This window comes from Lithobates pipiens, unplaced genomic scaffold (assembly GCF_037356315.1).
Source record: "Lithobates pipiens isolate NorthernLeopardFrog02 unplaced genomic scaffold, aLitPip1_a1.2 Scaffold_22, whole genome shotgun sequence".
NCBI lineage: Eukaryota > Metazoa > Chordata > Amphibia > Anura > Ranidae > Lithobates > Lithobates pipiens.
The window spans coordinates 91,357,529-91,368,814 of NW_027507784.1; the positions used below are offsets into that span (position 1 = coordinate 91,357,529).

The window sequence follows — 11,286 nt, forward strand, 5'->3', positions numbered from 1 at the left end:
AGGTGTAGTTAAAAACCCAGTTCATTTTATTAGTCCTAGATGTATCCACAGATAACTAACGATTTTCAGGGGCTTCACAAGTACCACTTCCCTTTTTAAAGACAGAGAAGCTGAGACTACAAGCTACAATGCTGGAACCATAGACAGCTGTAGAGACGAGTATAATGGCTTGAAGGGTACTGAGGGATTTTTTTTTTTTTCCTTCTTAAGACCGGCAATCTCTTTAAAAATCTTTTAACTAGATTAGATTAGTCTCCTTTTTTAATGGAACCTTTTACAAGTAATCTACAACTTTTTATTGTGCATATTACTGTTTGCTGGTTTTTATACAGGTATGATGTTATTTTTCTTTTTTTAGGTATCATTGCAATCAGTGTTCATATCGCTGCCATCGTGCCGACCAGCTGAGCAGCCACAAGCTTCGGCACCAGGGGAAGACTCTCATTTGCGAAGTCTGTGGGTTCGGATGCAAGCGCAAAAGCGAGCTCCAGAAACACATGCAGGTCAAGCATTCCCAGAGCACCCAGATACCCATCTACCAATGCCAGCACTGCAATTACCAGACCAGGTACAAGCAAACCTTGCGCAACCATGAGAATGGCAAGCACACCAAGCACCGCGAGTTCCGCTGCGCCCTGTGCCCCTTCCGCACATTCAGCAACACGAGCCTGTTTTTTCACAAACGCAAATCACATGGGTATGTACCGGGCGATAAGGAGTGGCTGGAGAGGTATGCAAGCAAACAGCAAGAAATAAACAGCACCAACCTGCTATTTCCATACAAAACTGAGATGACGGTGACTCTTAAGCAACCTTCTTCTGGTGATCAACAAGCTCAGGAACATAACTGTGAGGAACTACATAGCCACATTGAGAAAAATATGGATTCTCAGGCGGCTCAGTGCCTGCAGGTAGAAGGTCTTACTGAACCATCTGAAAATGCCAACATGTCAGTGGCAGATGAATCTTTATTTGCAGCTATTACTCTAGAACCTGTTGAAACTTGCAGTATAGAAATGGAAGACTTCCCAGTACGTTTGGAACTAGCCTCATCCAACGAGCTCATGGTCAAAGAGCCTACTGTGGAGACCTGTGAAGATCATCTTCCAGAACAAACGGAAATCCTGTGCTTCTCTGAGACGTTGACAGTTGACGACCATATGACCTGTGGGCAGGATTTTGAAGAAGAAGCTGAACCTCAGGCTGAAGATCAAGACAAGCTTGAGAACAGTGTATGTGTAACTGCTGTTCACTATGACCCTGAGCCAGTTTTGTGTGAAATTAGTGACCAGTGTGAAGAGCTTCCTGACCCTGAGAATGGTAATCTTGAAATTCAGCCTGGAGACATCTCGGTTGAAGTACAGGAGTCCTGGGCTGACGTTGTGAAGGGCGGAGTACAGCTGACCATTGTATGTGAATCGAGTGGGCTTGACGAAACCAATCTTCAAGTTGTGGAACCTCCTGCAGTCCCTCTGGATGAAAGCTATGATAATGGCAGGCCTGAGTCCATACTGAAGGCCTTGAGAAAGCAGGACAAGGAGCAAGCGGAGACACTCGTCCTGGAGGGGAGAGTCCAAATGTTGGTGGTCCAATCTAAAAGTCAGGTTTACCGATGTGAGAAGTGTTCCTACATCACCAAGAAAAAGGCGTGCATTGTCCAGCACGCTAAGAACGGTTGCAGCGTGCGCAAATCTGCCTTGATGTGCCAGGAATGCGGAGCTAGCTTTAAACAACAAAGAGGACTCAATACTCATATGCTTAAGAAGTGTCCAGTAATAATAAAGAAGAAAAGAGCTGGGATTAAAGCAACTACATCTTCGAAGACAATGGACCAGCATGACAGCAGCCACCCAGTTCATGATTACATGAATGCAGCATGTTCCAAAGAAGGTATTACTGAGAGTCAAGATACCAGCTTGCCTGAAAACTGTTTGAATGTTCTAGATCAGGTATCTGCAGGTCAGGAGTTGGTGCAAGAACCATTGCAAGAAATTGATCCCGACAGTATTGAACATGCAACCAGTGAGCTCCCCTTAGAGAGTCCAAGGGACCAGGACAATGCTTCTACTGTGACGGAGCAAAGGGAAAAATACAGATTTAAAGATGGAAAATTCAGATGCTTATTTTGCTCCTATTCTTGCTCCAGAGAATGTACTATCAATTGCCATGTGAATGAGAACTGCCGGGAAGTAAAAAAAGTATCCTGCACCCTTTGCCTGGCTGTTCTGGACTCAGAAACGGCACTGAGAAAACATAATTGCACAAAGCATAAAATCTTAAAGAGCAATCAGGATAAAGAATATGATTGTGAAAGCTCTGGAGGAGAGGATGGTCCCAATACAGAAGAAGAAGATGATCGAGAACTAAATGAAAGCGTAGATTCTTGTAATAATGTGACCACCGGCACCTGCAAACTTTCATGTCCCACCTGCCCCTTTATATGTAGTCAGGAGCGGGCCATGAGAACGCACAAGAAAAAAGGTTGTTTAAAACCAGGGGAGCTCCAGTGTTCGCTCTGCTCGTTTCGATGCATATCGGCGGCGGCTCTCAATCGACACCGAGACCTTCACCAGAAGTATTCCCAAAACCGAGCACATCTGCAGTGCAAGCTTTGCGACTTCACCTGCAAACAGCCACGATGCTTGAAGAAGCATGTGCGGATCCGCCACGAAGGAGTTAAACCCCACCGCTGCAAATACTGTGACTTCAGCACCACCCGGCGGTACCGCCTGGAAGCTCACGAATCCCTTCATACCGGGGTTGGACGGATCTCCTGCAACGCTTGCAGTCGGACTTTTGGCACCAACTCTAAACTACGGCTGCACCAGCGAAGAGTCCACGAGAAAAAACCCACGCACTTTTGCAGCCTGTGCGATTATAGCGGCTACAGCCAGAATGATATCGCTCGGCATTTGAGCAGCTGCCATAGCGGCGAACCAGATTTCCCATGCAATGTGTGCCAGGCGAGTTTTAGCTCTGAGGCGGCGCTGAAGCAGCACAGCCTGCGAAAGCACCAAGAGAAGGAGACCTATGAATGTTCGCAGTGCCTGTTCTCCTGTCATAGCCAGGCCACGCTCCGATGTCACGTTCAGAAGCAGCACCTACAGCTGGAGTGTGCCTTGTGCAAGAAGACTTTCTCCCGCCGCCAGGACTTGGAGGAGCACCGTAAATCTCACTTTTCCCACCACTGCCAGCAGTGCCAGTTTGCTGCCAAGGACCGGCAGCAGCTAGTTAACCATTACTCAGAGGTGCACGAATCATCGGCGCTGCCGGGTGTGGAGGCGGAAGAAGGTCCCCTGCGCTGCCCTTTCTGTTCCTTTTCCTGTCGTCACCAGCTGGTGTATGACCACCATGTCAAAGGCCATGGGGCCACACGGGTCTACAAGTGTTCTGACTGTGAATACAGCACCAGGAATAAGCAGAAGATCACCTGGCACAGTCGAATTCATACCGGGGAAAAGCCCTACAAATGTCACCTCTGTACCTATGCCTGTGGAGATCCTTCACGTCTTAAGGTAACAGTTCCTTTATTTGTGATATTACTATCTCTATACCACATATAGGCTTTGGTAACAAAGCTGTATAGTATATTTTTCTGTTTCTCAAGTGAGATCATCTGATGTGTAAATTGACCATACCAGAAGACCAAAGTAATTTGTTGTCCCTGCCCAGCAATCACTCGCATATTCCATTAGGGTGTGCACCCCAAAAGCTCAAACACACGTGTGTATGACCCCGACATATTGATCTCCCTTCTGACACAGTGAAAGAGAAGAGTCTAAACACTTCTCTTATGGCATAGCTGGCAAGAGGGAGGTCTTTCCCATCTTCCTCCTACCACAGAGAGTGATAATACTAACGCGCATAGGATGATTGGGGTGTGCTCAGGCACATCTGGCACACCCTGTACGCATGCCTATGATCACGAACATGGTTGGGTTTAACATAGTTAGGTTGAATAAAGACACCAGTCCATCCAGTTCAACCTGAATGAAGTGTCTACAATTGTCCCTATCCCTGTACATTGCACACTCACATCGGTCCCTACCCTCAAGGAGCTCACAATCCAAGGTTCCCCTTAATATACTAGGGCCAATTTTGGACAGAATCCAATTAACCTACCAGCATGTCTTTTGGAGTGTGGGAGGATACCGGAGTACCTGGAGGAAACCCACACAGGCACAGGGAGAACATGCAAACTCCAGGCAGGTAGTGTCGTGGTTGGGATTCGGACCAGCGAACCCTTTTACTGCTAAGTGACAGTGCTAACCACTACACCACCGTGCCGGCCAATTTAACCGCTTGCCGACCCGCTGCCGTCATTATACTGCGGCAGATTGGCTCTCCTGCGCAAACCGCCGTAGGTGTACTTCGGTCTTTGTACAGGAGATGGTGGGCGCATGCTGCCGGAGCGTGCCCGGTGGATTCAACGTCTGCCAGCAACCCCGCAATCCCCCATTACAGGGGTAGAATGGGGAGCTGCCTATGTAAACAAGGCGATTCCCCGTTCTGACAGGGGACATGTCAGAGATCTTCTGATTCCAGTGATCGGGAACAGTGATCGCTGTCATGTCCCTAATAGCCCATCCCCCCCTACAGTTAGAACACACCCAGAGAACACACTTAACCCCTTGAACGCCCCCTAGTGTAAACCCCTTCCCTGCCAGTGTCATTTTTACATTGATCAGTGCATATGACACTATAGCAATGTAATAATGTCACTGGTCCCCAAAAGTGTCATTTAGGGTCAGATTTGTTTGCCGCAGTGTCGCAGCCCACTAAAAATCAATAAAAAATAAAAAATAAGTCCTTAAATCTATCCCATAGTTTTGTAGATGCAATAACTTTTGTGCAAACCAATCAATATACACCTATTGCAATTTTACTTAATTTTTTTTAACCAAAAATATGTAGAAGAATATATATCGGCCTAAACTAATGAATACATTTTTTTTTTTTTTTTTTTTTTTGGACGTGCATTATAGCAGAAAGTAAAGAAAAATAATTTTTGTTTTTTTTCAAAATTGACGGTCTATTTTTGTTTATATTGCAATAAATAAAACCGGCAGAGGTGATCAAATACCACCAAATAAAGGCTCTATTTGTGGAGAGAAAAAAAAAGGTACAGCGTCGCACGACCACGCAATTGTCAGTTAAAGCAACGCAAAAAAATGGCCTGGTCATTAAGGTGGCAAATCTTTCCAGGGCTGAAGTGGTTAAGCCAGCCATACATGGATCAAAATTCTCCCAGTAGTTATTGGAGGAGGCACATACTGTCATCTTACATGAAGCTTACTCATCAACTGGTACTCTGCAGAGCGGCCCAATAACCAGCCACTTGTATTGTAGTTTTAATGCATTCTGTTTGTGTTCTCTTTGTTTTAGTACCATATGCGCATCCACAAGGATGAAAAGAACTACCTTTGTCCTGAGTGCGGATACAAGTGCAAGTGGGTGAACCAGCTGAAGTATCACATGACCAAACACACAGGTAACGCAGGACAGAAATCAGTTTAAAACCTTGTAAAAAATGAATTGACTCAAAACCACAATAGTTTCCCTTTTATAGACTAATTTCCAGGTAAACCTGGTCTACGTTAGTTTTTCCTAGTCCAGATTTCTTTAAAGTGAAACTTTGGGAAATTAAAATGGGCAGACAGGCAGGATTTTTAATGCTCTACTTACCTACCGTGTCCGCCCTTGTACAGTGTGCCGCGCACGCGCAGGTCACTGTACATAGTCGGCAATGCAGAATGTGACTGAATTTCCACATATGCGCCAAAGTGACATCATCCCCACCCTGCCAAGGACATTGGCCACCAATTGAGACCCGGAAGCTTGCCTCTTAAAGATGTCAGCGGCTGTGCAAGTGTTTGGGGACAACACGTCACTGGGTATTGTTCCACTTTAAAGAAAAATTCCAGGTATGCATATTTTATCCACTTAAGCCCCTGGACCAATTTGAAGCCAAAGGACCAGGCCCATCTTTGCGATTCGGCACTGCGTCGCATTAACTGACAATTGCGCGGTCGTGCGTTGTGGCTCCCAAATAAAATTGGCGTCCATGTGACCTCTCCTCGTTCTTCAGCTCTGTGACCCAATCGCGGGACACCAGCGGCGATCGGGCCCGCTGGTCCCATGGTCACGGAGGCGCGCTCCCGACCCACGGCTGGGCACTTAAAGAATCAGGTACAGCTATGTGATTGTGCCCAGCCGTGCCATTCTGCCGACGTACATTGGCGTGAGGCGGTCCTTAAGTGGTTAAATATACAGCAGTTACATTGATCCAGCTTGACCAAACCTACCCCATATATATTCCATACCTGGCCAGACCCCCAGGAAGCTGGAAACCACTGTAGTAGACACCAGTACTCCAGTAATCTCCAGGACCGAGGATGTCCAAGGATGTAAAAATTTGAATGTTTCCAAAACCTTGTTGAATCTATTCCACAAAGAATGAAGACAAAAGGGGTCCAACCCACTACTAGCAGGGGGGTACCTAATAAAGTGGCCGGGGAGTGTGTTAATGTGTGTGTGTGTGTGTGTATATATATATACACATACACATACACACCTTTTCATTAACAAAAAACAAAAAATTCTGATTTTGCTTTGCCTAGGCTGAGGTAATGCCACTAGAGGGGCATGGAGTAAGCATTTCCTCAGTCTCCTTTTCCCCAGTGATCAGATTGTAACTTTGCAGCAAATCATAAGGTGTGAGCCTGCAGCAGGGGCTGATCTGTGTCAGACATTTGGATGATACTTGAACAAAAAAGGTTCTGTCCTTCTAGTGAGAAAAGCAGATGATAGTTTTACCAGGGGACTATTGTGACCTCTGTGAGGAGTAATAAATATCTACACTGACATTATTTAGCATGCATGTACTTAACATGAAAAATATATCTGATGCTAGGTCCACTTTAATGAAAAATGCCACTTTCAGATTTACTGGCCAGTTCATGCATTTTGCCTTAGTCTACCTTCTGTGAGCAGCACCTCCACATTAGAATTCGTGTTGTACACCGGGCGAGTGGTACTCGTGGTTCCAGACACCGGAATAGGCTCCCGTTGCTAACAGATTCCTTTACTTTTCAGGTTTGAAGCCATACCAGTGCGAAGAGTGCAACTACTGCACCAACCGAGCCGACGCGCTGCGTGTCCACCGGGAGACCCGCCACCGCGAGGTCCGATCCTTCATCTGCGAGCAGTGCGGCAAGGCGTTCAAAACTCGCTTCCTGCTGAAGACCCACCTCAAAAAGCACAGCGAGGACAAGCCGTACGTCTGCAACGTGTGCCAGCGCAGCTTCCGCTGGCCGGCAGGACTGCGCCACCACTACCTCACCCACACCAACCAGCAGCCTTTTTTCTGCCAGCACTGCCCATACCGGGCCAAGCAGAAGTTCCAAGTGGTGAAACACTTGCAGAGGCACCACCCCAACCATCCGGACGTGGAGAAAGGGGTAGGGAAGGAGCCATACCTGTTCTCCATACAGGGACACGAATCCGTGTTTCAGCAGACTCCAGAATGTCAGGCGGACGCTGTGTCCGGAGAAGCACTTTAGTCACAATTTCTATAGTCATCTATTTTGAGGTTATTATGAGCTTCCAATGCAACTTTCTGAAGAACTTTTTTTTGTTTGTTTGTTTAAATTGCACCTACAAAAAGGCTGTGAAGTAAAAAGGCAGAGGAGTTTGAGATTGTAGTTTTTCCAATATTCAAGTCTTTATTACATTGAAAGAAATATGCTGACCCTCCTGGTGAAATGCTAGATCAGATTTCCAACAAAAACATCAAAAAAGGCCCAACTATAAAAATAAAAAAACAAAGGGCAATGCCTACCTTCCCTTCCTGCTTCCATTGTAGTCCATTTTCTCCAACATGAAAGGTGCTCCTCCACTGAAGACCTCCTGAATTGTCTCAGCCTTGGGTGGCTATTTTTAAGCCGCTTCACAGGGCAGCATTTTATAGGTCTCACAGAATAAAATAACCAGAATTTTCAGTACTGCCTCATTTTATTGGCCTAAATTAGTGCCTAAGATAACAGTGCTGATGTGCAGCCTTCACTGTCTTGTGGTGTTTCTTGGATCCAAAACCCGAAATACACAAGACCTCTGCTTGTTTCCAAGTTGAGATTTAAAGTAAAAATGTGGTCAGGATATGGACATTTCAAATCTTAAAATATCTGTAGCAAGCGGTAAAGAAGCCTAAAAAAACAAGCCTTCAATAACCTCTGTAGCTGCAGGCACTGTGGAGCAATTCATTTTCAAAGATCACAAAAGAAGCATTAAAGTGTTTTTTGTCTTTGCACTCTGCTTTTATTACAGCTCTGTGGGCAGTAGAGGCTGTGGAAATTAAATGGCAGCTGTAGGGGCTTAATGCTGGGGAGAGGTCAACACTTAAAGCGGAATTCCAGTCTAAACCGAAAGGTTTCCAGGTTTTCTGTGACTTTAAATCGTTTATTTGAACCCATCTAGTCCAAATTAACAATTTTCCTCACTAAGTGCTACACTGGCGCTAAGCACTGTATGAACTGTATGTAGCTTCAGTACACAGTGCTGGGTTCTGCCTATGAGACTGAGACTTCCCCCAATGATGGGCATCAGACTTGATGGGTTCAGCATCATTTTTAATACACAGATACCTGGAGAATCCAGATCTGAGAAGTGACACCTTTTTGGTGGCCTCGTGGTAGGGTTTAGAGACACAACATGCAGATCAATTTTCACCCTCCTACCATAGAGATATAAGAAAACTGCTGGGTATTCATTCCAATGGTGGCCATCCATATTGGTTTTGGGGAGGGTTGACCTGTAAAGAACAACTGCGCTTATTTTTTTCCCCCTTTAACAGCCAGCTATGTTTTTTTAAAACTGCCCTAAAGATGTAAAATATTGCATCCTTGTTAAAGTGGCAACATTGGCAGTATTCTGTCCCCTGCTTGCATGGAGAATGTTGGTAGAAACAATCCCGCTGAAGTGATTGGCTGCTTTTCGATGCAGATTTTTTTTCTACACTTTTTATGGTTGGGTGCTGATTTTGGAAGAGAAGAACTGGCTCACCTTCGGTGTTATATTTCATCCCAAAGATTATCCATAAAGTAGAGGTCAGGGGTCTGAAGGGCCACTCAAGGTCTTCTACACCAAAGTGATCAAACCATGTAATTATGAGATATTGGATGAGAAGACCTGGCTCATTCCAGTTCACCCTAAATACGTTTCAGTAGGGTTGAGGTCAGGGATCCGTGAAGGTCCTCCACACCAAGCTCATCATACCATATCTTTAAGAAAATGTTGGTTGAGAAGGCCTGGCTACTTCAAAGCTATCCCAAATGTGTTCAGTAGGGTTGAGGTCAGGGTTCTGAAGGCCAATCGAGTTCCTACACATCAAACCATGTCTTTATGGAGATTTTGGATGAGAAGACTTGGCTTATTCCAGTTCATCCCAAAGGTGTGCAGTAGGGTTGAGGTCAGGGATCTGCAGGCCAGTAGAGTTTCTCCACACCAGACTCATCAAACCATGTCTTTATGGAGATGTTGGTTGAGAAGACCTGTCTCGTTCCAATTTATCCTAAATGTGTGTTCAGTAGGGTTAAGGTCAGGGATCTGTGAAGGCTGCTTAAAGTCCTCCACACCAAGCTCATCATACCTTATCTTTAAGAAATGGTTGGTTACGAAGACCTGGCTACTTCAAAACCATCCGAAATGTGTCGGTAGGGTTGAGGTCAGGGCTCTGAAGGCCAGTAGAGTTGCTCCACACCAAACTCATTAAACCATGTCTTTATGGAGACGTTGGATGAGAAGACCTGGCTTATTTCACTTCATCCCAAAGGTGTTCAGTAGGGTTGAGATCAGGGATTTGTGAAGGCCACTCAAGGTCCTCCACACCAAGTTCATCAAACCATATATTTAAGGAGATGTTAGTTGAGAAGACCTGGCTACTTCAAGGCTATCCAAAATGTGTTCAGTAGGGTCGAAGTCAGGGCTCTGAAGGCAATTAGCGTTCCTCCAAACTAAACTCATCAAATCATGTCTTTATGGGGATGTTGGATGATAAGACCTGGCTCATTCCAGTTAATTCCAAAGTTGTTCAGTAGGGTTGAGGTCAGGGCTCTGTGCAGACCACTCAAGTTCCTCTACCCCAGTGTTTCTCAATTCCAGTCCTCATGGCCCACTAACAGGTCATGTTTTCAGGCTTTCCATTATTTTGCACAGGTGATTTGATCAGTTTCACTGCCTTAGTAATTACCCCAGCTGTTTAATCTGAGGGAAATCCTGAAAACATGACCTGTTAGTGGGCCATGAGGACTGGAATTGAGAAACACTGCTCTACCCCAACTCATCAAACTATGTCTTGAAGTGTCTTGTCAATGGAGTTGGCTTTGTACACAAGGCTCACAGTCATGATGGAATAGAAAATAATCCACCAAACAGTTACTACAAGGTTGGAAGAGCATTTTCTCTCAATCATTTGGAGGGGTATTCACATACATTTGCCAATATATTATATACAGTGCCTTGTGAAAGTATTCGGCCCCCTTGAACTTTTCAACCTTTTGGCACATTTCAGGCTTCAAACATAAAGATATAAAATTAATTTTTTTTGAGAAGAATCACCAACAAGTGGGACACAATTGTGAAGTGGAACGAAATCTATTGGATTTTTGAAACTTTTTTAACTAATAAAAAAATGAAAAGTGGGGCGTGCAAAATTATTCGCCCCCCTTGTGTTAATACTTTGTAGAGCCACCTTTTGCGGCGAATACAGCTGCAAGTCGCTTGGGGTATGTCTCTATCAGTTTTGCACATCGAGAGACTGAAATTCTTGCCCATTCTTCCTTGCAAAACAGCTCGAGCTCAGTGAGGTTGGATGGAGAGCGTTTGTGAACAGCAGTTTTCAGCTCTTTCCACAGATTCTCGATTGGATTCAGGTCTGGACTTTGACTTGGCCATTCTAACACCTGGATACGTTTATTTGTGAACCATTCCTTTGTAGATTTTGCTGTATGTTTGGGATCATTGTCTTGTTGGAAGATAAATCTCCGTCCCAGTTTCAGGTCTTTTGCAGACTCCAACAGGTTTTCATCCAGAATGGTCCTGTATTTGGCTGCATCCATCTTCCCCTCAGTTTTAACCCTCTTCCCTGTCCCTGCTGAAGAAAAGCAGGCCCAACCCATGATGCTGCCACCACCATGTTTGACAGTGGGGATGGTGTGTTGAGGGTGATGAGCTGTGTTGCTTTTACGCCAAACATATCCTTTTGCATTGTGGGCAAAAAGTTTGATTTTG

The 11,286-nt window shown here is 45.2% G+C and overlaps 1 protein-coding gene across 1 annotated transcript in view; it reads left to right on the top strand.

Annotated features, from left to right (window-relative positions):
* ZNF142 (zinc finger protein 142) overlaps positions 1-8,000 on the top strand; it is a 29,514-nt gene extending 21,514 nt beyond the window's left edge. The window contains exons 7-9 of the mRNA XM_077447880.1: positions 359-3,515; positions 5,386-5,491; positions 7,096-8,000. Of these exons, the coding sequence (XP_077304006.1) occupies positions 359-3,515; positions 5,386-5,491; positions 7,096-7,562 (3,730 nt within the window). The 3' untranslated portion in view covers positions 7,563-8,000. The remainder of the gene's footprint in view (positions 1-358; positions 3,516-5,385; positions 5,492-7,095) is intronic.
* The last annotated feature ends 3,286 nt before the right edge of the window (positions 8,001-11,286 follow it).